This window comes from Cyanistes caeruleus, chromosome 1, assembly GCF_971803275.1.
Source record: "Cyanistes caeruleus chromosome 1, bCyaCae1.hap1.1, whole genome shotgun sequence".
Classification (NCBI taxonomy): Eukaryota; Metazoa; Chordata; class Aves; order Passeriformes; family Paridae; genus Cyanistes; species Cyanistes caeruleus.
This window is the reverse complement of record NC_141701.1, coordinates 146,875,188-146,903,028: the sequence shown is the minus strand read 5'-3', so window position 1 is coordinate 146,903,028 and position 27,841 is coordinate 146,875,188. Positions and strand designations below refer to the sequence as shown.

Here is a 27,841-nt window from a genome sequence, read left to right as displayed (position 1 = left end):
TCATATCTCTACGACATTTTGTATAGGTAGAATTTTAAGAATTTTTTCATCATAATGTCACATGTGGCATCTTTACCAAACCAAGTGAAAGCTGTAAGTCTATGTGTATGCTCTACAGTTTAATCTACAGCTTTTATGGTTTATTCCCTCTAAGACTATGGATGAGCTGAAGCTCTTCCCAATCCTCTTATCCTGCTTAATTATCCCTTTGTATTAGGACAAAACATCCACTCCGTCCCACCACTAATTAGCAATTATGCCTCTTATCTTGCTGGTGATACATTTCAAAATCTTAATTTCAACAGCTGACAACAGGATTTAGCAGTTTGTAATTTCAAGTGACACTGATCACATCTAAATTACCTAAGGAATCTAGTAAGAAGTGAATAATTAGTGGCTTACTAACTAATGCTTATCAAACGCAAAAAACACAGTTATTAGTTGCTTTATGACAACTGAAAGTTACATTATAGGACAAGTGTTTACATAAATAAAAAAACAGGCAAAACCACCAGAAATTTTACTCAGTGAATTTATTACCCCTCTAGAAAAGGACTGACCAAATAGGCAAACAAAACAGACTGACATATTGCAGGTAAAGCAACACAAATACTATGGATCCAATGTTAAAAACCCGTTCCAATAGAAATTCCCAGGAAACATTTCCATTTTGACAAGAGCCATACTTCCTAATGTATGAGTTCTCAGATTGTTAAACCTATGCTTTGGAAGATGTTAATTTTAGCTGAAGATCAAACCTCTCTGTTATTGTCATGGCTGAACAGATGGAGCAGTGCAATCACACAGCTTAAATCTAGACAGCCAAAAGGAATCAAACTTCCCTTACTGGCAGAAGAGGAAAAACTCTTTATAAATCAACTTCACAGATCCAGCCAAAAAAAGTTTGAAAGAATAACACTTGGCAAAAGCTGCCCTCATCTGCCTTTATTGCTACACACTGAGGGCAGCCCTCCCCCATCTCCTCTGAAATGCCAAAGTACCACTCCAGTTGGATGTGATGTCCCAAAGTCAATACAGAAGAGATCTGAGCTAAGTCTGTGTAAAAAAGGTGAAAGTGCAACTCTGTAGTGGCTTGATTTTACCTGGAATTTCCCAGGACTGCCCCAGCTGGAATTTGGTGTTAGGTAAGATTTCCTTTTACACCCCTCTTCTGTGACTCTGTATCAAGACCCCTGTTGAACTGTACTGCATAAAGCTCAGTAAATAACCAGGAAAATAAAGAGGCACAAGACAGAGGAGGAATACCAAGAAAACTAAGTACCCTAATCTCAACTCTGCCTAATTCACGACTTTATTTTTAGCTTTTTAGGAGATGGAAGGAAAGCTGCTATGCTCACTGCAACTTATGGGTCAAATTAAGAAATTTGTCAAGTGATAAAATAATGTTGCTACAATTTTTCAAGCCATAGCCAGGTTTTCAAAAGTATGTAACAAATCTGCAATACAATTCTTGATGTGCTGTATACATATGAAGACTCCCTATGGGCCATTAAGCAAAACAGACTTGAGAAATAAATCTGTCCAAGCCACGCCTTCCACAACCCAACATCATCTCTCCCCTCTAACCCTGTGTGCCAGAAATCAAAGTTCAAATCGTTCCATGAAGAATTAAATCTGAAAATAACCACAGGCTGGGAAAAAAGCTGTTTAGGTTCCACAATACTGTATAACTTTAAATCAATCCTCAGCAATAGAGGTATGTTAGTGGTGAGTCACAGTGCCTTCTCAGAAAGCAATTTCCTCCTCAAAGAGGAATTTTTCTTTTATCACTACGCTATACAATTGGAGCTGTAACGCAAGTGCATTTACAATGGCAGTGAGTGACACCTATGGAGCTCATTCTGCTGCTCACACTCCTCAGCTTGCCCCTCTCTCACCCTCTCCTCAGCAGAGCATTCCCAATCCAGCAATCCTGCTCCAGGACATGTGGCTGGTGGTGTGCTCAGACACCTCTGAGTGATTACACATGTTGCTGATAAGCACCAAGGGCTGACACCATATAAATACAGCACGACTATTCCCCAGTCACACAGCTCTCTTCCAAGAAAGCAATCAAACATACCTAGAAAGCTCCAACCCCTCTGAAGAGTCAGTTATGAGCAGGCATCCTGCAGCTTTAAAGCTTTAAGTACTGGCAGAGTATTTTACAACACTAACATTGTTTAACACTGCTGATGGTTTGGAAAAACCCAAAGGCATAGTATGAGATCATGGAAGGCAAAAGCATGTAAGCAAAAAAAAAAAAATTAGTATAAAAATACAGGGGTTTAGTGGTCCCTGATGAGTTTTTTTTCCCTAATATAGTCTTTCAAATAATGCAGCACTCTCGTGCATGGGTTCAGCCAAGCAACACTGTGTAATGAACACCTGTACCTGCAAATAATGACCACCTGCACTTCCCAAAGCTCCCCAGCACGCTGCAGGACACCTGCTCCCTGTCATTATGTGGAGCTCGGACACAAACGTGAACCATCATGTTAAAATGCAGACAAACTGCAGCAGTTTATTGGTAACTCAGTAAGTACCACCTACATGAATCTGTCTGCTCCCCATGACTGCTCCATGGATACAAGTCATGGTAGTGTAGCTGGAGCAGACAAATATGAAAAAGCCATGAAAAATTTCCCCAGGGTTTACTGAAGCGCCATTTTTCATCTAAAGCAACACTGCTCATTTACTCTCTAAATATCACACAAGCTACTGAAGAACTTTTAGGACATCAGAGTTAAGGTAGTTTCCTCTTCCCTTTTTTAGGCACTCATTCAATAGATAGGGAAAAAAACAAACAACCCAGTAACAAAACACAAACCAAAACCTTTAAACACTACAGAAAAAGTTCTTTAGCGTCTAAATAAGTCAGGATCATTTTTAACTTTCACCTCTGAATGCACAGTCACTACCAACTTAGCTCAACAGGAGCATGAATACCTGTTGTCATAACTAGGAATAAAGATTCAAAGAAAGATTAACTTACCTGGCCAGCAGTGTCAACCAGCTGAAGATGATATTCTTGGCCATTTACTGTGATCAGTTTTGTAAAAGCTAGAACAAACAAGAAACACATAATCAGGTCAGAATTACACACAAGGAAGAGATTAGAAGTCACTTGTCCATGCTATCATCAGCCAAAGCATGAAGAAAAAGAACTCCAGTTAGAGGTTTTTAAATAGCAATAAAAGGTTGATCAGGTACTGTACTTTTAACTAGTCTATTGCAGATAGAAAAACTCAGAAATTTAATTTAAGATTTGAAATTTCAGATGATTCTCACACTGGATGCAGCAGCTTCTTATTTGCTCTCTTAAAAAGAAAGAGGGAATAAGAGGAATAAAAAGGGGGATTTCCATGCATTTTTACAAGATCCAGACAAACGTAATTTGTGGTAACACAAGACACTTAAATTCAGTTGGCATCAAAGCTAAGTTTGAACTTATTATAGGATCTTTTCCTTGCTTTCCAAGCAGTTTAGCAAGATAAATTTCCTAAATGCAAATACCATGAAGTAAGTGATCTGGACTGAAAAAAGGAAAAATCTTTGGGGGCTAAAACACACAGAGAACTTATGATTATATTAAACCTAAATGATGACAATTAGCTAAGTTCACCATGTTACTTTCACATTTGCTGTAGCTACCAGCCTATGCAGTCCCCAGTCACGAAGTACATTCAGTTCCTAAAAGTCCCTGAAAGTGATGAGAATTGCGGCTCTTCATTGGATTCATGAAATGCCAACGCGCTGTGAGCTGAGGAATCTTACTCAGTGTTTGTGTTATGCAACTGCAAAAGCAAACAGTGTCACAGCTCTTGCAGGAATAATGGCCCAACCAGAGCACAAAAACTTGGCTCTGGACGTCTCGTGTGGCCTTCAAGACACACTCCAGATGGCATTGCTGGGCACTACTGATACACTGAGTAAAGTCTGTGTTATCCTCTAGTTGGGGTGGTTTTCCCAACTAATAACAGTCCTCAGAAACCTCATCTGTCACTGCAGTGATGAGCAGAGAAACAGAGTCAGATGAACAGGGCACTTAGGTGAGCTGAGCTGGACAACAGCTTCCCAAAGCTGCACAGCTGAACGTTCCTGACCCCGCTGTGCAGTCCTTGCCCACGCCTGAAGTTGATGGAGTTGGCCAACTTTCCTCCTCCCAGCCAAAGCTCGTCGCTCTGTCAAGTCCCCACAATGTGAGCATTATCTTGAATAAGTGGGCTGAAATAGCTGAAACTGGAGGTTTCAACCCACCTCATAAATCCAATCCTTGAAAAAAAGGAGCAATTCAAACAGCAAAGCCAAGTTAAATGTCTAAATTAAAACTAAGTGTCTAAATCAATAATAGTGTAAAGTGTACCAGCAGTTTCCATTACCAGATCAGCAAATGACATTTGAAATGGAGCCTCAAAGAGAGCTCCTGCCTTACCCTGGTTATCATCTAAGATAGCTGCTTTAGCACATGTGCTGCCCTCAAATCAGTCTGGATAATGTTGTTATCATTGCACAAAAGTTTTAGGTTATGAAACAGATCCACAACAGCTCTTTGGCTTGGATGGATGCTGTGATGAGGACAAACTGTTTGAACAGATGTTAGCAGGCAGCATTGCTATATACAATATCACTGCTTGGAGTCAGAGGGAAAACAGACTCCTCTGGAGACACACTGCATTTACAGGTGTGTTCAAGTAACAGCCTCCCCAGTCTCTTGACACTTCACATACACATCAAAGCACTCTGCAGTCAAAGTAGCTTCAAGGGCATCATGAAGTTAATATTTAAAAAGAGACAGACGGCAGTTTTCTCAGACTATTCTAGAAGCCTAGAAGAGACACAGCAACAATGTCATCATCATCATTACTGAAAGCAGAGTGTGACAGAGATAGAAGGGAAACAGTGAAGGAGTCACCACAGCCTGGGAAGGAGAGCTGTGAGTGCAGTGCAGAGCCTTGCAGCACTAAGCACAGCCCACTGTGTGAAGACAAATCTGCTTTGATGAAGTCACAGCTAATGACTTCCATTTCTTTGCTGAAGCTTTTAAAAACACTCCTGGTTAAGAATTTAATTTTGTGAAAAACCTGGTCCCCTTGATCCAGTCAAAGTGTTCGCTTCCAATTCCATTACCTATCATCCTGGGACATCTGCTGTGCTTGTGCACAAGACAAACAACAATATGATGCCTGCACAATTTGCCTCTTCCTAATAGGCCAAGGACACTTTTCAGCAGACCTGACCTGACATTAAATCATAATGTGAGCATCTCCAAAACACTGCTCATCAACTGGAACATGGATTTTTGGAACAGTACGCTCTTATACCTTCCAACACAACTCCGGTGACCACCACTACCTGAAGATCAAGTACATTGAAATTAGACCAGCATGAATGAAATGATTTGAATGTGCAACTCAGTGACAGCTGCTGTGGAAACAAGCCATTATGATGAAAAAAAAAAAAAAATCCCAAACAGTAACAGGCAAAGAATTGCAGGCCTTTAGATCAATAGTGATACCAAGGAAAGGTACAGGAGTGATGTAACATCATTGCCATAATCTGGCTGGTAACTAAATACAACCAATTTGCAAGGGTTCCTCAGTTACCACCTCCTGCGTCCCTTTCTACTTGCCTTCATTCCAAAGTCAATGCCTGCCACTAATCTACCAGGACATCTTTTAAAACACTGAGATGGTGTGATGCAACAGAGTTATTTTTAGTTTTCCTCAGAAGCCTCACTTGTACCCCTTGGAAGGCTGCTCACCAGCAGCTCCTGAGAAGCACAGTTCACCCTTCCAGTGCAGTTGCCAAGGCACGTGTAGGAATTTAGCCTTGAAGATTCTCTGTCCAACTCATCTAAACCTAAAAGTGCCCCAAACACAACCAGTAGGATTCCTCCAGCCTCCTGCCCCTTTCTATTATGCTTCTACTCACATTTGTATTAAAAAACATGGGATGGAGGTAGGAAGCATGGGGGAAGATGTTCCTTTCCTTAGGGAGTTAGTGAGGCCATTTAGGGGAGAAATTAAGATCACAGAGCTGTGAAACAATGCTAGATGGCCCTCTAAAATAGCAACAAAAATTAAAAAGCAGCCAGGCAGGCTTTGGAGGACATATTTGACACCTGGCCAATCAAGTCATCTTACTTGCAACACAAGACATCCCTGGAAAGATGATGTGAGTGTAGTTAAGTGCACATCATCACCCATTCCTTCTGACCCATGTGAGTTTCAAATTCAGGTTCTAGATTTCACTCTTGTAAAACTGTTGCATTTTAATTTGCACCGGTCCTAGTTCATGTGAGTTGATCTGCCTGCAAAGCCCCATCCAGCCCAGTGTCCACACAGACTCCCTGCACATACTCCTGCTCTCCAAGGATCTTTTTTCTCTTTCCAACATTCCTGCAAGGAGTAGTTCCACTCACTTCTCAACCTGACTGTCTCAAGAATGGTCGCCCATTGAGATGTCACTCCTGTTGGGACATTCTGACAGGGAAAGTCTCTTTCCCCAAGCAATTATCTCTCACCTCCAGCGCTGTCACAACAGGATACAAGTTACTCTTCCTGACAGGTTTAGAAGGAGCAACTGAATTCAAGATGCTCCTTAACTGAAATAAATTAACTTTCTGGTGCTAATGTAATATAAGCAAAGAAAAATGTAGCAGCAAAGCTGTCCTAAATTTCACAAACATTAAGCAAAATCTGATGCACTTTCTTTTCCTTTTATCACTTCCAAAGGCAGAGATTTTCACCCTTAAAACCTGAAATTTCTACAGTATTAGGTCTTACTCCTATTGCTCAAAGCCTATAAACTACACAACTTGTTCCTGTAAGATCTTGACTACAGCTTGCCTTACATACAATTTAGCTTTGCAGTCAACATTTCATGCAAGTTTTATTATTTGAAGACAAAAATGATAAAGATTGTGTTACCAGCAGTACTGCAGCTTTCTACCCTTTCTTCACTGCTGGTAGAATACGGTAACAAATTATCAACAACAATTTTCTGGAGACAAAACAGAAATCACATAGGTCAGACTATCCTTTCCCATGTATACTTTTCATGTCCAAGTTGTTTTAAACATGTAGACCAAACCACTAGATGAAACTGAAAAGGTTTTACAACTTATTATAATGCCCTGTAAAAAGGCAACATTCTCCAACACTGTCCCTAGTATAAGAACCTGGACTTTAAACCCTTTTTGCCAATGTTGTCCAGCAAATGTGAAATCACAAGCTAGGAAAAGTCTTAAGAGTTGATCACATACTTTGCATCTTATGACCCTACACAGAATCAGAAACACAGCTGGGAGTGTCCAAAGATTTCACGGAACAAAGCTTTATAGTTAGGAAAAAAAATTAATGTATTACATTCTTAAATCAAAATAATTATTTTAAATTTCAGTGTTAAATTAAAATGTATTCTCTTGTCTGTTTTAAAATATTATCTCCATCAGGCATTCTGGGGCTTAAAGATGGCACAGATTTCCCACTGTTTTGAGCCCCAGGGCATAAGTTATCTTTTCAACATTTACTTCCCAGCAACGTTTTCTCATGTCAGAAGGACCCTTTAATTCTCTACCTTTCAGAAAGCAAATTCCTCCAGCCATGCCACAGATCACAAGACTTACACCAAATGAATAATGTTGTTTGTTTTCCAAACAGGAAATCAAATGAGAAGTTAAGGCTTTTCAAGATCCCCCTCTCAACAAGTCTTCATGGCCAGGACATGCTCAATGCTTAGAACTCAGATCAAGCAAACAATGCAGACTATGAGAGACAAGAGCAAAATTCATCTAGAGTTTATTTTTGTATAGTTCAGAAATGCTGAAGTTGTGAGACACACAACTACAGAGTTACAAACAGCAGCTACAGACAACAGATAAAGGATGAAACAAGACAAATCTTGTACCAACATGTCAAAATCCTAAAACAAGACACAGGTTCAGCATTTTGTAAAGACTTTGACTCTGTGTCTCTCAATCTTCACTCATTCACATGTAGCTGCATAAAACTAAAAGATTACTTTAAATAATTTGCACTTATATGGCACAGACAGTGAAAAATAAGCTGCCCCAAGTGACACTAAATCCCAGTATTTTGCTAGCAGCTTTAATTCAAGACATACACGATTTATAATTCAAGCCAAGTGAAAAAGGATGATGGAAAGTTAGTATTAATGACATCTGTATAGGAGCTAACATTCAGACCAAGGGCCAAAGTATCCACTCTGACTTGCTAAAGCAAATTTAGTTTCTCAAAAAGTAGCATTTGAATTTCAGTTCTAAGCAATAAAATAATCCCAAGTAAAACATCCTGATAGCTACTGATTTGTAATTATATACCATATAAATATATATTTTCAAAAAAACCCTTGTTCTTCTGATTGCTTCATTCAAACTTCCAGAGTATCATATAGGCTTAACATCATCCTGCTGCAGGAGTTCAAAACACTGAATATTTGTGCTAGACCACTGCATTTCAGAAGTCATTAAAATACAAGAACCTCAGAGCCACGATCATGAAACCACTTTTATTTGCCACATGACTAAAGTAAGCCAACATGATCACGTTACTCAGCCCAGCACTGCAGTTGTTCAAGTACTTTATGGCCACTGCTAGCTCAGAAAGAGGTGGCTGGATTGTAATGAATGCCAGGTAACCTCTGAAATGACTTTTTGCTCTTGGCAGCATTTTTAGCATTAGCGTCTTTACTCACCTGCTATGCCAGCTACTCACAAAGGTACGAAAATTATTTTTAAAAAAACTGATAAGAGAAAAACAAAAGCACTTGAGATGTCAAATACCCAGTATTTGCAGTAAGTTGACTGTGTACCAGCCTTGTTATCCAGCTGCTGGAAAGGAGTAAAAGGAGTAATTGAAAAGATTATCATGTTATCATAGCCACATAGTCTCCTTTCTAAGATAGTGGTTTAATCTTGATGGGTATTGCTGGCTTTCTGTTCATCTGGATATACTGATCCTATGTGAGACTGGAGTACTTCAGTACTTTTGGTGGCATGTTTTCATATGGTGTGATGTAAGGAATTTAAAGTGCCCCAAGCGCATGAGGGGAAGCAGATGCTGAACAACACACAAAGTACAAGGAGGTGAATTTTAGCCAGATTCATTAGATGTCCCTTTACTTAGTGTTCAAAGTTCAGCTGTTAGGTGAAATATCCACACAGTGATTTCCATGCTGCAACAATGCAGCATTGGTTTAAAAGAGTAATACAACTTCAGTGGTAATTAATGGACTTTAATGTTAATATGCAAATACCCACATAAGTAGTATGTATAACCCCAATGGCTTCTGATACAAGTTAGTTTGATACAGAAGAGGAGCTTGGCAGTTATTTACTTACTGTTCTCTATGGTTGGATCATATGAATCAACAAACTGTCCTTCCACAAACTGGATCGTCAGTGAAGATTTTCCTGTAAAGCAAAGGAAAGAAAAATCTGGAATGAAACAAAGTCTTCAGGTTGTTATCACTTCACTGCTTACTAGTAGATACACCAATTTTCTATCTAATATGAGCTCCGTGTGGTTTGTTTAAACTATCTATACATGACAACTGACCTATTTTTAATTTAAGTGCCTATTTCTAGTAACTGGGTCTCCTGAACATATAAAAAGCAGTGCAAAAGCTATTTGGCATGTGTTCTGCTTTTGTTTTAACAGGGCATAATTTAAATGATTCCTCCAGCTAAAAACAAATCTAAAAGCAGCAGTGCACAATCCTCATAGAACTAAATTTAACAAACTGATACACTTGGAACGTTTTTCTGTCAAGAAGCAAGTAAAATTCAAAATTTTCAGTAACCACAGAGGAAACTTGGATAGAATTAGCCAAATTTGCTTTTACTAGGAGACTGGACAGATTTCCCATAACAAAAGCATGATCTCAAAATTCTTGAGACAGATATACTCTCCTGTTAATCCTCCTACTGCCACAACAGACCAGTGGATGCCGTATTTTAAGCAGTGACTGAGGTGGCATAATTGGATTTTTCTTTAAAGCAATTTAACTGCTACTTTAGCAGACAACATTCTCCATTTCACTTAAAGAGTAATGCAAAGCACTGAACTTAGTAGCAGACTGAAAAAACGTTTAGTCTTGAAAGGTTTTACAAGATGGTGAATCAAATACATTGACCATAAAAAGCACCTTTAAAGCTCTGCAACTGAAGACTTCCCAAAGCATTACTGAAGCCTTAACACAATTTCCATTACAGCATATCATCTACATTTGGGAATCTCCTAGATCCTATTACATTATGTTTACTGGACAAATACCCTCTTACAAAGATTGCCAAGTGCATTAGATACTTTTGGACACGAGAACATTCTTCATGCTCCTTTATCTCTTTTCATCGTCAAGAAGCACAAACAAAATACAACCTCAAAATTTTGACTCAAAACCATCAGACTTGTTGGAAACCTCTCAATGACACCTTAAGTAACCAACATTGTGGTGGAAATATACAATACCATTGTTTTCAAGAATAAATTGCTTTGGGTAAAAACTGCCCACTTCCAGTACTCAGAAAATGTTCTTTCCTAAGCATTCCTTCAGGAGATAGTAAAAAAAAAAAAAGTCTTCCATTTCATTCTCTGCCATGCTTACACCCTTGCTGTCTCCTAATAATCATGACAGTTTATACAAGAAACAGTGCTAAAAAAAAAAAAATCCAGACAAACCCCTCAAAGACCAAGCATCACCAAGATTTTATCGAGTTGCTTTTTCTAAAATCAAGTTCTTAAGTTACATTTTCTGGTCTTATCTAACACCACAACTGGAGGTGTCATGCTCACAATGCATGAGTTGACAGAGGACATTTCACTCGAAACTGTTGCTCCAGAAAAGGCGCACACACCCCACCTCCAAATCATCCTAATAAAGTCAGATTAAGATTGAAATTAAGATTGAAACTGTGCCTCCCAGGAACTTTCTGAAACTGTGTATTTTGGACACCATTTAGAAAGTGAGCAAATTTTCAAGCTATTTCTCCTTTAGCTATAAATTTATGAAGTTGCTACCCAGAGTTCATGTTCCCGGAGTCTTTGCCAATACCAGCACATTAAGCACTCCATTTTAAAAAAAGGTTAACTACCTCTATATTAGGCTGTTAGATCTTCAAGGTAAGAGAGTTAAGTTCAGTAAAATCATCACTGAAATTTTTTCCTCCTAAGGATTCTGAACTAACTGAAAGACTTGACTGCTGCCGTCTGTCTGTGCTAAGCCTGGAAACTGAATAGCAGAAAGAAGTCAAAGCCAACAGAAAATGCTGCATTTCACACCCAGATGTATTAATTACTGCTTTTCTCCTAACAGTGAAAGAGGAGGAAACAGACAAAACCAGTGTTCCAACACTCTCCTCCTAAATTCCTCCAAGCTTTATAACAAGCCTTTCAGTAATGATGTGTTCATGCTCACGAGAGGAAGCCTGCTTTCTTCCATGAGGCACAGGGAAACTCTCCTGTCTGGAATTCAACACCCAACCCCTTGGGGTAAGTGCAGGCAACTGTACCCCACTAAACCAAGGCTTCCATGGACATGAGAAATCTAAACCCTGAGTCATTAACACCCAGCCGCCCATGTGTCTCAGCCCATGAGCAAGCAGAAGGCAGAATCCTGTGACCAATAGGTTGGCTTGAACTTTGTCCCACAGGGTTTTATTCCAGGCCTTTGACCTATGCTCGTGGACAGAGCGGAAAATCAAGTTGACAATTTAGCTCCTATCTGCTCTTGCCCCAGAAAGATCAGGCAAGGCTTTCAGCAAGGATTGCAACACAAACACAACGTCCGTGAGGCCAAGGGACTGCACGCAACCAGGCCTGCCGATGTGCCAGCTCCATCTCGGAGCACAGCAGGGAAGACGCAGCTGTCCAGATGTGCAGGCACCACGGGCACATTTCTGCCTCAACAGCAGAGAGAAGAGAGTCTGACACCAGCAGCAAAAGCTTGATTAGCTGATTACTCAAGGGTGCACACCTTGAAGAGAGGCTCAGCTCCAACGTGCCCTCCTTTGGAATAAAGCCACACATTTTTGCAGTTCACTAAGCTGCTCCTTGTAGCATCCTTCACACTGGTAAATTCAACAAATCCACTGTATTCAAGTCTCAGAAAAATAAACATCCACTGAGACCAAAAGGAGAAGGGAACTGAAGCAAGGCTGGAAGCTGGGTGCAGAGCCTTGCTGTGGTAACTCAAAGCACCAGATACTCAGTGGCAGAGTTGGAAGCAAAATTCTCCAAGTTTAATGACTCTCCCTCTGCCTGAAGGAATGGGGCAGAAGGGAAGGGCTGTAAGAAATGTGTTTCATGAGTGTTTAGAATACAAGTCCCAGGTGGCTGAAAACTCAGCTCAAGTTGTCCAGAAGTACCCAAAGTGTATTTGCATACACAATTCATTATTTATGGTATTATGTAATGTGAGAGTGGTAACGAAAAGAGTTTTCCACTGTCAAAACAGAAAAGGAGCACATTTTCACAGAGAAAGCCAGTTCAAAAACTGAAGCTGTTGTGTTTCTGTTCATACACTAGACCACTTGCACCATAAAGCAGAACATCCCATAAACACTCTGACTAGTGCAATCATAGCACATCAGTTTCAAATGCCAGTGCAATTGTCAAGGCAAAACAATTGCCAAATTGTGTTTTACTCATCCTTTTACTACTTGGACAAGAGCTGTGGTATTTATAATCCAGCCTTAAAATTCAAGCTTTACAACACTAGGCAGTTTACCAAGCAGATGAGTAACAGAGCCTAGGTGGGCTCAGGGACAGCTGGTCTCCCCAAAGAGGTCAGAGATTCTTCTGTGCACCACCACCTGCCTGCTGCCCCCATCTCACACCCTGTTCTCCTTGCAACAGGCTGGGGAAAAGCCCAGATTAAACTCTCATTGGCAGCCAAATTCTCCCCAAACCCAGGAGACAAAAATGATGCAACCAAGCATCGAGCAAGTCCAACAACAGCTCCACAAGCAGGGCATTGTGCAAGCAGGGCTGCACAGCTGCCCTCGGACGTGGCACGGCCACGGGCAGCACAGTGCAGCTTATCTCAACAGGAAGGGTTTCTCAATCCTTGAAACTGCCCACACAAGCCATCAGTAAACAGTTTGTCCTGCTCAGGAACAACAACTACTGAGGAGCTGCAGTTCTGCTGGCAGTGTAGATGCAGTTTCTTTAGCTCTTAAATATTTTGCTATTAAAATGCACAATTATGTAGTTGCCATAATCAATAAACATTTAACTGCTGGCAGCATCTCATCCACTCCTACCACAAGCCTTGAGCACCTTACCTAAGATAGTCTCTAGACTAACTTAGTAATTAGACTTACCTACTTAGTCTCCTTAGACTCTCCTTAGGTCTACCCAGTCTTGCCCACAGAACAAACTACTTTGGGCTTTGTCACAAAAAACACTCAACAAATTTCATAATGAAATGTTGTCACACACGTCAAATTAGGTAAGTGTGACTGCACACTCAAATTCCTACACTGCACAGAGATGAAGTTTTCATACCAAAAGAGACACTTCATTTAACTTGAACGTTGGTATCTTCATCTTCTTTAATTCACAATACCAAGATGCACAAAATGGAGACACTGGCATTTCCATAGTGCAGATTATCTATTCATCCTCAGAGCACAGAGCGCGACTGAACGACTTCCTGGAGCCGATGGAGGTTGGCTGGGTAGCAAAGAGGATTACAGCATCCCTCTTTGACAAAGATCTTCTCACAAGATCGCAGGCTATCTCAGAACCCATCACTAGCTCATCATTCATCTCAGGCCACATCATTAGCAACTTTCTATGCTTAATTAAGATACCCCCCCCAGGTACTAATTATGGCTGTGTAGTTGCTGTTTTGCTGATCATTGCTTTGTATTTGGTGAATTAGTCTAATGACTATAAAAATGATACATCTGTGTTAATAAAGAATTCTGTTTCTAGATCTATAAAGACAGCAATACAATGAGTAATTTGTGTTTTACTAAGATGCAACTTATTTCTACTATTAGACTTCTAATTGTGAGGAATTATATAAACATCTACATTGAGCTGTAGCTTTATACGTTATTGTAGTGATTTCCTTGTTATGCTAGCATTACAGTAACAGGATTAGAAAATTATTTTCTGATGCTTAGAGACAAAACTCTTCCTCAGTCCCTGCAATGAGCTCAATTCCTGCACTTGCTCATGATATTCATGCCTGATTTACAACACAGTGGTGGCACTCCTCTCAACGTGCTCTCTGAGCTTTCTGGAGGACACACTAAAGATTGCAATTCTGTAAGAGTGAAAGTTGGAGAACCTCAATGACACATCTTTTGGCAATTGATAAGGAGCCTCAAACACTGCAGAACCCTTTAAGACAAACCAAAGACCAAGTCAGCTTTTCAGGACAACAGAAGTTCTTCTTTAACTTCTTTGGCAATCTGTCTCATTGCTACAATTGTTCCCTGCCTGCTCCTGTCCTGTATTTTTTTATTAGCATATAAGGAAATATATTTGAAGTCCAAGGCAAGGTTTTGTAGCAAGAACTATTTCCGTTGTAAAAGAGGAGTTTCACGTGATGGCCTGTAACACCAAGAGCATGAGCCTCCTGAAAGATGCTTGTTTCCCTTCCTTCTGCATTGCACAATCTTCTTGAGGTTTATCAAAGATATTCCTCTGCAAGCCAGAGGAAATCTGAGAGCAGTCATTTAGAAGCAAGCCACATGGTTTCTTTTATTTTCTTCAGATTTCAAAGCAATCAGTCACAATCACAAGAGTACTTGCAGGCCCTTGCTAGGTCGGCAGCAATAAGCCTTCTGAACACAAGCCAAGAGTCATAATGCTATCTAGATCATATTTCCTGTAAAGAAAGCAAGAAGAGAGCATGTGCTTATTTTCCTTGATATTTAGCAGCAGGCTTGTTCCATCCTACAGCAGTGCTCATCCCTCAATGCTAACTTAAACTGTGTTGCAATGTATTACATGTCCAAGCAAGTATGTAGAGAAAAATTCCACTGCATTCCTGCAACAGCTTATACTTCCAGGCAGTCCATTTTTTGTCTCCAACAAGGTCAGTAACCACAGCAAAGGATTGTCAAAAGAGGTCTTTTAGTTATTTTAGCACACAGTCCAGTTACCTCTGCTTGTTACCCCTGCTGGCACAAAAGCAGAGGGCTGCAGCTTTCCTCCTGTTTCCCTTTTAATAAGCTAAATGCATTTTAATTCCATGTGTTTACTGTCAGTTTTGAAAGATGGGAAAAGCTGTTATAAAGCTTAAAAAAACCCCAAAAGCCAAAACAACTTCTGTGGCATATACCTCACCTGACCATGGAATGTATGCATACCTGGCTGCATGCAAGATGCTTTAATGAAGTATGGGGAACTGCATCCTGGTGTTCCTTAACTGCAAAGGAAATTCAGACATTCATATCCCAGACAGTTAACCTGTATTTTCTCAGATAAATACCATCCTCTCTATTTTCCCTTCATACTTCCTGCAGAAACTGTGCATCCCTGCAGCACCTTCCCACAGAACAAGGCTTAAAATATTTCAGGTGGCAGCAGGAATTCAATGGCCTTGGTAGGTGGGCAGCAAGCAACTTGAGTATACAAGCATCACTTGTATATTCTTTTACCTTTACTATCATTTACCTTTCCTTTTCTGTCCTATTAAACTGTCTTTATCCCAATCCCATTTTATCTTTTTCCCTAGCTGTGTCCTCAGTCCCACTCTGGGGAGTGAATGAATGGCACTGTGTGGTGTTCAGCTGCCCAGTGGGTTAAACCATAACAACTTCCTAGAAGAAAGTTTATTAAAGATCAGACTCTAACATTCCAGTTTATGACATACCTAAAGGTAAAGAGCCTGAAATTTGTACTGGCTTCCTCTCCAAAGGGGCAAAATTCAAGTTCTACTGCTGGGTATAATCCAAGCCCTTTCTCTCCATACACACACTTCAAGCAGCTCATTAGGTGTTTGAATAAACTTGACCTTTCCTTGGATCATTGGATATGTACAACATGAAATGAAATGCCTTTGAAAGATCCTTTTAGGAACTGCCATTGTTTCATCACTAAATCAGTTTTAAACACTATGTCATTACAAATAACACATCTCTCTTGCTTTAATGCATTCCATGTATTCCTCTTTTCTATCATCAAGGTTTTAGTTTCCACACAAGGAAACAAACTCTCAAATTCTGGTCACTTCTTTCTCGTGGCTAAAGATTTCTGGGATGTACAACCTAAACTGCCTTTCTTTCTTTAAGTGGATAGTTCCAGCTGTTCTCACAGTACCAGCTCTCCACCCTCTTCACAGACACTGCCTGTTGAATTTTCAAGTTCCATTAGGAAACAGTATAAACTCTTCCTTCCAGAAATCTCACTTGCATTTTCAGACCAGAGAGAACAAAAAGCCTTACCAAGATGAAAGACCTCAGTTCCACTGACATGCAGGTCTTCCCTAAAAAGGGCCTTGAAGACTGGAGCCATCTGACTCACAGCTGCCAACACTGTGGCCACCATACTTCAATCACTGCTTACAGCCACCACCAAGCAGAGGGCCAAGTCTCTGAAAATGTCATTAAACCCTTCCTGGCATCATTTAAAAACTCTAGGAATATGACCCTGAGCATATTGTAACACCAAGTAATACCAAGAATAGCTGAAATGAGTGAGGAATAGACCACCTTGGCAGTACTACTGAAATGGGTATGACCAGAGGGCCTCACAACCTTGGAACTGCAAAAACAATAGTAAGAGATATATTTCTCTTTTCCTTGTTGTAGGACGGCAGAAGGCAAGTACCTGACAAAATTCTGACAGGACATTAGTGGTAATATCATCCAGTCAATCACGTGATGCACATTTTTTAATTACTGCTAAGGACTTCCAGCCTTACTCTGAAGGGAAGTCCACAGAGCTCGCCACCAACTATAGCAAAAGCTGGAAGATACAACTGATTTGTGCCAAGAAGGGCAGGCTACCTGTACAACATAAAAAATACATAAATCAAACTGCATAATAATCACTATAAGATCTTGGCAACAAGAGACAGCTCCACTCTGCAGCAGTGTGTAACTGTGAGGTGGGCAGTCAACGTTTCAGGCTCTTGGTGTCACCACTGATGGTCCAAGGTCTGATGAACCCAAAGCCAGCAATGCACATGGCCAATAAACCCTGACACTCATGGACAGCTGCTACCAGCACCCAACATCAGCACACAGCACCATTCATTCACCTGATATTCCCATACTGGGGGAAGTCCCCAAGGCTGCATGAAGCATCAGGCACTGCAGTACCAACCCCAACAACACCAAAATCTCTTAGCACAGAACAGGGAAGGTGGTCTTTGGGGATACTGGCAGAGTTGTGTTGACTCCTTCTTCCTCCAGCACAGCAAGACATGGTCAACTCCATCACATCTCTGTCCACAACTCAGACACTGAGAGTTGTGATTAACGTTCATATTGTTGAGCCTTGACCATTTCTCCTATGCTAACCCAGTGGATCTACACATAACCACACCAACATAAAAACCAGCATGTGCCTGAACTGTTTCTTCTTCTACACAACTCTCTCCCCAACCACCAGGTTCTAATCACTTTTTGTTGTTACTGTTGTCTCTTCTCCAATTTCAGCTTTCTCTGAATTAACTGCCTGGGCACCTTCCATATTACTTCTGCTTATCATGGGAAGCTCCTCCCCTCTATTTATCAGGGTTGAAGAAAGCCACAATCTGTTAAAATGCCATGTTCACAGCCTTGCACTTTACCCAGCTGGAGTTAGTCATCAACCCCTCCCCACCAACGCTGGCTGCAAGCCTCCTGCATTTACACACTTAAATCTACCCAGGAGTAGCTGCTGAATACAGAGGACAATCTGTCAACAGTAAGGGAGGTTTAAAGTAATAATATACCAAAATCTCTGCCTGACGCACATGGGTAAAACAGCAGGGCAAAAATAAGACTCCAGACCATGCAGAATACCAGAAGAATCATTAGAGCCCCCAACCTTGGGAAATGTTAAAGGAATTCAAGCCAAAGATCGGTCAGATACAACATGACAGCTGATTTTGCCACAGGGCAGAGAAGATAGAATAAGTAATCCTTGTTTGCTATATCTTGCTATCAAGTTCTTGCCTGCCATGACAGTCAGCTGGCCTTCTTACCCTCCTAACCAGCACATATCCATCCATCTGTTGGCTCAAAAGGTACCTCAAATTCAGAGATTTTAGATAAGAATCATATTTCCCTGTTCTCAGTTTTCATATTATGTAGTGCTAAAAAGTCACAATACAAAACTCTGACCTTTGCAGGGAAGAAGAAAAACACAGAACAAATCAAAAAACATCACTACTGCCGTCTCACTCCCACCCTCCCTCAACCACCTAAAAGTATCCTGGGGGATAAAAAAGGATGACACCTGCAATTTGAAAATAAGCTCTTTTTCTATTTTTTCACAAATAAGCATCTTCCAGCCTGTCCAGCTCCAGCAGCTGAGGAAACCCTTGCAAATACCAGCTGGATTCTTCACTTCCCAGTGCTCCACTAGCACAACCACACAGCATGGACACACAGCTGAGTACTAAACTACAGTTTAAGACAACCTAAAGTCAAGTCAGACTTCAGGAGACACAGCAGAATATTCTATTTGTCTGCTGCACAGGTGTCTGTGTGCACATCAACTCTTCAGTTCTGCAAGTTTCACATTAGCTCTTCCTCTGTCCTATCACCACACTTGGGGATAAAAGGGTGATAAAAATGTGCAGTTGTAGGAGGGCAAGTAGAAAAAAGGTTAGGTGCCCTAAGACTCCTAAACACTCTGTATAAGGAAGAAGATTTTGAGACATTCAGACAACTTATTCTTCCTACCTTCACTGCTCAGAAAAACTTGCATTACCTTCCAACTGAACCATTTTTATACTTGAGTTTAGCAACCTCAAAAAGGTTTATGAAGAGTTTTGACTTTTTCTCAAAACATGAAGGTTTAAACAACACAACCAACACCTTCCTTTAGAATTTATCCACCAGAGACAAACCACACAAAAGAAGCGAGCACCATTTCCAAGAAAGCAATGAAGAACAAGGTACTTCAGCACACTAAGAAACATGGTGCTTGTTTACATGCACATTTCAAAGCAGAACCTTCCAGTTCTAATTAAAAAAAATGCTAATTTTGAAACGGATTTCAGAAGACCAAAAATTTGTTATTGATGGAATAACAAGCCTTGAAGCAAAATACACTTTACTGCATTAATGTCAAGTGCTTGATTGTTTTGACAGTTTGTAGGACAGATTTAATGGAGTTTTCCTACATATTATGCATCTCAGCTCTTTTGTATACAGCAAGAGTACCTTTAAAGGAGGTCATACATATTGAATGAAGTTTTGGCAATATAATTTGACAAGTTGTTGAAGCTAGACAGATGTATCCCACTAACTGGAGACAATGTTGTCAAGAGACACTTTCATATCCTAATTTTGTATTACACTTGCACATGTTTACATCCACACACTGAGGACCACTTGTATATTCCATCTTTGTCCAACTTAAAATTAATTTAACTCCATACCCCACGGAACACAACTAGGTTTGGCACAAATGATGTTCTGGTTCCTGTAATCTGAAATACCCAAGAACACTGACAACCATCCCAGAAATACTGACTCCTCAATCTTTGAGATTTTAGTGTCATATTAAAAAAGAGTGTTGAAAGAAAAAAAAAATCAGTTTAAAACATAATCTATCAGGGAATTGTGATTTCTACAGCTGATACCTATTTAACATAGAAAGAGCACAACTTTTCTGAACTAATCCTCCAAGTATCACATAGGGTCCTTCATTCCTTAAAAGCCCTTCAGAAATCATGCACATAATCTTATGCCTCATAACCTTTGGCCATTTCCCACAAACTCCTGATGACTCCACCCATACCAAACTGCTGTACATTTCCTCGTTCTGTTCTAGTCTCAAGTTCTCTAATTCATATAAGAAGTCCCATAAGAAATTCTAGCAGACTTCTCTTTTGCAGGAGCCCCCAAGGCTCAAGCTGGTCATTTGCTAGTCCTAACTTCATCTTGTAGAATACTGTGGTTGATGGTCCAAAATTTGCATTTTCAGAACCTTTGTCATCTGTTTGCACCAATGCCTCATCCACCACTGTCTCATCCAGCATCCATCATACAGCTATTCTTAAAAGGTACATGCCCAGCAATCAACATGTGTATGGTAAAATGAGGAAGAACCAGAGCATTTCAACAATTAAGCAGCTGTGATTCATCCCTCTGCTCCAAGTGCTGATAAACATAACCAAAGGTTGAGCCAACCAGGTTGAGGAGTCATCCAGTATTTGCAATAAACAGATACGCTGTAGGGTATCCTAACCAAAGACAGAAAACCACGCTGAAAAGCAACACAGTTTAGATTTGTTTCCACTGGCTTTCCACATAGGAAGGAAATCAGTGACTCTGAATGCCTTCCACTTCCTTGGACAGGTTGTAGCGAAGTGGGAGTCAGCCCCATCTCCCAAATAACAATCAATAGGACAAGAGAAAACAGTTGCACCAGGACAGGTTTAGATTAGATGACAGAAAAAGTATCTTCACAGAAAGTGTTGTCAAGCATTGGAACAGGCTGTCCAGGGAACCAGCTGAGTCACCAGCCCTGGAGGTATTTAAAAGATGTGTGGGTATGGTTTAGTGGTGGACCTGGCAGCGCTGGGTTAAGGGCTGGATTCCATGCTCTAAGAGGTCTTTTCCCAAAGCTTTGGTTTTGATCCATTGCAACATCTTTAATAGCACGAGTTTCCAGAAAGTTCCAGATTGTATCACTTGACACATCATCTGAATTTAAAGACTTTTGGAACAAGGTTTAGGTTTACCAGAGGTCAAATATTTTTTTTCCCTCAATTCCACATGAATTGATTAGATTTGACTACAGAAGGTTATTTAAACAAGTCAAGAACCTTGACAAACTTGATTTCTCCACGATTCCCTAGCACACACCTCACCCACCACCTGCACAAGGCAATCTTTTTCCATGAAGAGAACGAGTCCAGTTCAGAAGTTCCACTGCTGAAAGTTGACCAAAAGGTATCCATGCCTATCTCAGGTGGAGGAAAACACAGATGTGGTTCCATAACTAACCTGACTGAAGAAAAGTCTGCACAGCCACAAAGAGTCTACAACAAAAGCCTGTGCTCCTGACCCCATTCCCTCTGTCAGGGCTGCACTCACTGAGCTGACAAGATGAAGGAGACAAAAACCTTCCCTTCTGGCTGCTTTACTTTTCAAAGAAAACAATTCCCTGAGCTGGTGGACAGCCTTCCATCACACCGGTGCCGGTACCTGGATGGGGGTAGCAAGGTCCAACTTCCAGCCACAGCACAGGATTTGGTCAACTTGAGCCAAAAGGTGCCCCACCATACAGAGTTCATTTGCATCTGCCTTGATTACACAGCAATTAAAAAAGAAAACGGCTTGGATGTTTCTTGAGAAAAGCTACACCTGAAAGCCTGTTTTGGCACTGTGATCAAAAATTGCCTCAGTTTACTTCCTTGTGACAAGTTCAACAGAAGCAACTTTACCCCACAAAAAACCCAATTCAGCATCCACTACTTTGTACTGTATTTTGTATTTCTCAAAAAGGAAATGCAACCTGTAATGGTCCATATTAATAAGCTTTTAGTAAACTTAATAATCTGAAATCTTGTTAAAAGGTCTGCTAGACGACATAAAACAGATTTTGTCCACACTTCCCTTTTCCCCTATCCCATATACTCTCATTTACAGGAGAGCTGCCCACAATGGGCAGGAACCACACTGGAATGCCAATGTCCTAACCAGGACTGAAAGAGAGAAATCTTAAGGAACAACCATACCCCAAACTCAGGAAGCAGATTTTCCTTTTTCACATTCACAACAAATCTGCCATTCAATTCAAATACAGACCTTGGAAAACAAAAGGGAACCTCTCAAATCCTTAAGGAGACCACTGCATGACTGACAAGGGCTGCTTCGTGTTTTTACGCACCACGCTTCATGTCTGCAGCTTCTGATTTAGGAAAATTTGAGATGACACCAGCCAATTGACTCATGCAGGATTTGCAGAGCCTGAGTGCATTATGAACAGCCCACAGAGAAGCTGTTTCGATTTTGGATGGAATACACAATTAAGTTGAGCAGTTTTTAAAGCACGCCCTTGGATGTCACCTTGAGGAGAGCTACAGGAAGTTAATCATAATCGGCATTTATCACTTTTTAGCCTGCTCTTCTAATCCCGGCTGCGTGGTCACGCTGAGTTTCCGCAGCAGCCTGTACCGCAGAGGTGGCTGCCTGAGCCAGAACCTACACTTAAGGCAGTGTAGTATATATAAATGAAGAGCTCCAACCTTATATAGCTTATAAATTACACGATCTACATTTCATTTGGCTTTTCCTGTTGATGTTAACTTTAAGTTGTGCAATCAAACACCAGAACACCCCCATACATACAAGCAAAACGTGCAAGTGTTACCACTGATGGATCAGAGTAGGCAATTTAAGAGTTAATCCTGGAGCAGTGTCCTCAAATAACCCTACGGTGGCTTGATATTACAGCTGAACATGCTGCCTCTAGTGCTTCCCAGCTACTGCTATCAGATGCTCTGTAGCAACTTTCCCTGCTGTAGCCACTATCGCAGTCACTAACACCGAAATGCAATTAAAGCTGGCATTTCCAGTCTCATCCCAGTCCCCTGGGAGCTGCAACCTTTCCTCCTCACAGCACTGCCGCACCCTGGCAGAGCCAACTGCGGCCCTGGCAAGGGAAGGGCTGTGGAAGTCATCTTGGCGCTTACAAGGGACTCGGGAAAATGTTAACCTTACATATCAGCTGGCTCCCGAACCGCTCAATTTTCCTGTTAAATCTCAGGCTTTCCCATGTTGCGGACACAGCCGATTGTGTAAACCAAATTACAGCACACGACAGCGGTAATTTCTCCATTCCTCCTCTGTTGACATTTACACGGGCAATTTATCGCCTGCTAAAATTACCACTTCCCCCGTCCAATCCCAGAGGGATCCCTGCTCGGGGCGGAACGCTGCTGTGCGAGCAGATGCCATCTTTCAGATGCGAACAGCAAAGCCTCCGCTCCATTTTACAGTGCAAACCTTCTCATATTCAAACAACTTGCGTTTTCAAACTACGTTTTGCCATAACAATTATATTTACTATTTACAGGTCCATATTGAATGTACTGCTTTTTCTGCCCTTCTTGCTTTTCAAGTAAGGTGGAGGGGGAGGAGAGGCATTTTTTAGCTTAATACAATCACCTGGAAGCCCTTCCATACTGATCTAAACCTGACAGATCATTTTGTTCCATCACAGTTTTTTTTGATACCTGCATGCTGCAGTCAGACCGTGACTACTTCTGCCTGCAGCATGGTCTGCTCCACACCTACACACATAAAAGAAGTTGATTTATTTATCCGGAGAAGAAAATAGGTAAGTCCCCTATTATTAGTTGGATTTCCCCCTCAGAGCCATCAACTGCCCAGGAGAGCATTTTCAGATGACCAGTCCAAACAGGCAAAATTCAGAAAGAATTCCTGTTTCTGCAAGTACATCTGTAAAACCAGCAGCACAACTTATACAAACAGAAGAAAAGAAAACAGGCTGAGATAAAAACCTACGACTGAAACAGCTGATTCAAACAACACCTTCCTGCTTATCTTAAATCCATCCACTCAATATAATACAGAGAATCCCAGTAATAAGGTACTTTACAAGATGATCTAAGAAACCTCTTCTTTCAGACAGGCATCTGTGGTCTGAATTTGCATATCTGTTCTATAAACAGAAAGAGAATGAAACTGAGCACAAAGCATTTTTGGCGACTATGCTGCTTACTCTGAAAAGATTCAGAAAATCTTAGTCCTGCTTGATTTACTTCCAAGCAAATCCATTATTTCCAATTATATTTGGGATATTAGATTATGGCTGAAATACAAGTATGAAGATTCTTTTTAGTGAAGGCAGTAACTTTATAAAATTTTATGCTTCATCATGCATAAGACAGACTTCTTCCAGAATAAAATCTCAAGTAGCTAGTCTACCCTGGTCACTTCCCAACTAACAGTAATGGAAGTCAAGTTTCTCTGCTGTGAAACTCAAATCTTGGAATGAAATCCATCTGATTTCTACTCAGAACCTTGCTGAGACAAGCACACTTACAAAATGGAATTTAACTTTCTTAGACCAATTTAAGCCTGAGCAAAACTCAACAGAGACATTCTTGCGCAATTTTGTCTCATGTCATGCCACAACCTGCATGCTATATCCACAGATAATCAGTGTTCCTCACCAAAAAACAACTCCTGAAGCTCCTGGCAAATACTCTGTCTGCCTCTCAGAAAGGATGAGCCTGGGAATTCATGAGACTTCCACTCTGATCTCTCCCATCAGCAAAGAGTAAGAGTTTCACATATGAAAGGCTTGATGGTGGTGTTGAAAGATAGAGGGAGTGTATTCAAACAAGCAGACTCCTGAATTTTCTATTCTGAGAACTATTATACCAGAATACCACTCCCAACCGCTACTTTACCTGACAACAGCACTGGGATAAGATTAAAATTTAATGTAAGTAAAATAAACAAGGCCATAGCGAGAATCCAGCTCCATTTTCAGACCCTGTTTCACAAATCCCCATGGAGGGCGTGCCCACCCTTCACTCTACACGCTCCTAACCTGAGAGACCCATGGTGTTGTCGAATCATCAGCTGCAGTGGAAAAGGTCACTGTTTGAAATATATCATCAAAACCTGGTTATTTTGGCACCTAACTGAGAGAGACATGGGGAAAAAGAGCTCCACATTTTATGACAGCTTCATCTCAAACACTGTAGTCACAGGGGGAGCACCCAGCTTCTCAGAGCAGGTCACCTAAGCATTCAGGATGCCAAGCTATAAAACTGCAAGCATTTTACAACTCACCAGAGTTAGCCTGCCTAATTCCAGGGTCAAGATTAATGCTGATGGCAAAACAATGCCATTCACTAATTACAAAAGGAAATGCAGAAAGCATTTCCTTCCAGTCCTTCAGATTCTGGAATTATTCCCCACTTTAATGAGCATTACCTCTATACAATGCAGCATTTCCTCCAAAAGAAACGTACTTCCTCTTCTACCACCCAAACACTTGTTCTAAAATGAGGTTATATCCTTTCTTACCCAGGATTCAAGTGATATTCTTGCCATCATAATACAAAGCAGGACTTCATCAAAAGTTTCCCTGAAGCCAAACTCAGCCCCCATCCTCCTACACTGTAGGAGGCGTATTTGGGGAAGTAGAGGACAGCCTAAATCCCACAGGTTAACCTTCCTGCTTTTCTAACAGCTTTACAAGATGGTAGTAAAACCTCAATGGCCCATTTCTACTGCCTGAACTTTTACCTAAGTATTTGCCTAGAAATTTAATGAAAATGGAAGAAAAATTCCAGTAAATCGGATTTTTCCCCCCCTCTTAATTCTATTTTCGTACAACTTGTAGCTCTCCTAATAAAACTGGTCTTGTCCTATCAAGCCAAATTCCACATTAGTTCCAGAAAAGTTTAGTTGAAGAAGTTCAGCAGTAGGTCTCAAGTTAGGTACCTTTTAGCCATCCTTTCCATGAGTACTATTGCTTACATCACCAAACTAACAACAATATACTACTACTTCTCTATTTGTCCTCAACTGGTCCTACACACTACTAATATCTGATTTTTTTGACTGCTGTTTGTCAGTGTCAACAGATGAAGGACCAAAGCTCAACAGTACATTCAGTCTACACCACAGACTTCCAAAGGACAGAATTTCAAGCATTTCCCCTTCCCACTTACACTGTCCATTGCTTTGCTCCCACCAGTGCTCAAAGAAGAAAGAAAACGTAACACACAGGACAAAGAACAGACTGCAACAAGTGATGTCACACAGACTGTGCAAACTGATCAATCTACTACTCACTGTTCTGTTTAAGGACTGGACAAATTCATCATCCTTTTAACACCAGCCTGGCCACAACTATGCACATAATCCAGGAAAAAGCTCCTCTTATTCAGCCTTTTTTTTTTTTTTTTTTTTTTTTTTTTATTTAAAAGGGCTTTTTTAAAGGTTTCTTTATGCTGTGTACCATGTAAGAAAATTTGCTGATATAGTCACTACTTTCGATGTAAAAAGCCCCTTTATATCAGAGTAGTATTTCTCCGTAGCACCTTTTTTTCCCTAACCACACATTATCTTCCACACTGATCTATGCTTTTAAATTCGATCGATTAGCACCGGCTGTTCTACGGCTTGTTCCCCTCTGCTTCAAGAACTCGAATGCTGAAACATCTGAAACCGTTCTCCATCAGAGACCGTGAATGCAGGAGAAAGGGTCACACCTTTAGTATGGAACAAAACCCTCTATCAGCTGCTACAGACTCGTGCTGGACGCTTCTAGGAAGTTCGTCTGGATTGTCCCAGCAGCGCCGTGCCGGGCACAGCCCGGAGCCGACGCGGCCCCTCGGGAACAGCGGCTGCGCTGCTGCTGCCGCACCGGCACCTCCACGGGGGCAAAACCAGGCCAGATACGGGCAACAGACCCACCTGGCCTCCCCAGCATTTCAAACTAGCTCTAAATCACAGAATCACCGAGGCTGGAAAAGTGCTCTGAGGTCGACCAGGGACCCAACATAAACGTGTCAAGCACGGCACTGAGTGCCACATCCAGTCTTTCCTTAAAGACCTCCAGGAACAGTGACTCCACCAACTCCCTGGGCTACCCATTCCGGTGTCTAATCACCGTTACTGAGAATAATTTTTTCCTCATGTCCAAACTAAACTTCCCCCTGGCGCAGCTTAAGACTACGTCCTCTTGTCCTACCGCTGGTTGCCTGGGAGCAGAGCCCGACCCGCACCTGGCTGCACCCTCCTGTCCGGGACTTGTGGAGAGCGATGAGGCCTCTCCCGAGCCTCCTTTTCTCCGGGCTGAGCTCCCCCAGCCGCTCCTCACACGCGCTCCAGACCCTTCCCCAGCTCCGCTGCCCTTTTCCGGGCTCGCTCCATATGGAGCGCTGGATGGAGCTGGACCCCAGCACCTCCAAGCCGCGGGGCAGGACCCCTCTCCCCAGCTCCCCCGATGCCGCTTTTCCAGGCTGCGCTCAGGGCGTGCGGGGGGGCGAAACTTCCTATTAAGGGCACGGCGGCCGCGGGCCCGCAGCTCTGCGGCGCCGCCATGGCGGGGCCCTCCCTCGCTCCCTCCCTCGGGCCGCGGCTGCGCGCTCGGGGCGGCGGGAAGCGCCGCTGCCTCCACTGCACCTGCCGCCGCCGCCGCCGCGGGGGCGGGCGATGCGGGCGGCACCCGGGGCACCCCGCCCGCACCCCCGCCGCGACACCCGCGCCGCGCTCACCCACGCTCCGGTAGCCCAGGATCGCGATCTTGCGGGACTTGGACGGCGGCATCTTCTCCCCCGCCCGGCCCCGAACCACATCAAGGGCGGCGGCGGCGGCTGCGGCGGAGGGCGGCGGCGGGCGGCTGTGGAGGCGCGGGGCGCGGCGCCAGCGACATGCGGGGGGCGCGGGGGGAGCGGCGGCGGCCGGAGCGCGCTCGGGACGCGCGGCGCTGGCAGCGGCGGGGCCGCACCACGTGACCGCCGCCGCCGCGCGCCGGCCCCGCGTACGCACCTGCGCGTCACAGGAAAAAAACTCCCTGCGTCACCCCCGCCCGGCGCGCGCCCCCCTCCCGCCCGCCGATTGGCCGGCGCGGCGGCGGCGGCGGGCGGGGATTGGCCTGGGAGCGGCAACGGCCGCGTTCGAAGGGGAGGGGGCGGGGCCGGG

General features: G+C 42.3%; 1 protein-coding gene across 2 annotated transcripts in view; it reads right to left on the bottom strand.

Annotated features, from left to right (window-relative positions):
• Nucleotides 1–27,663, bottom strand: part of RHEB (Ras homolog, mTORC1 binding) — a 38,384-nt gene extending 10,721 nt beyond the window's left edge. The window contains exons 1-3 of one of the 2 annotated variants that reach the window (XM_086866003.1): nucleotides 27,415–27,663; nucleotides 9,365–9,436; nucleotides 2,996–3,063 (exon numbers count right to left, since the gene is read on the bottom strand). In XM_086866003.1, the coding sequence (XP_086722129.1) occupies nucleotides 2,996–3,063; nucleotides 9,365–9,436; nucleotides 27,415–27,466 (192 nt within the window). In that variant the 5' untranslated portion in view covers nucleotides 27,467–27,663. The remainder of the gene's footprint in view (nucleotides 1–2,995; nucleotides 3,064–9,364; nucleotides 9,437–27,414) is intronic. The other variant, XM_086866007.1, reaches the window with a different exon arrangement.
• Between the last annotated feature and the right edge of the window lie 178 nt (nucleotides 27,664–27,841).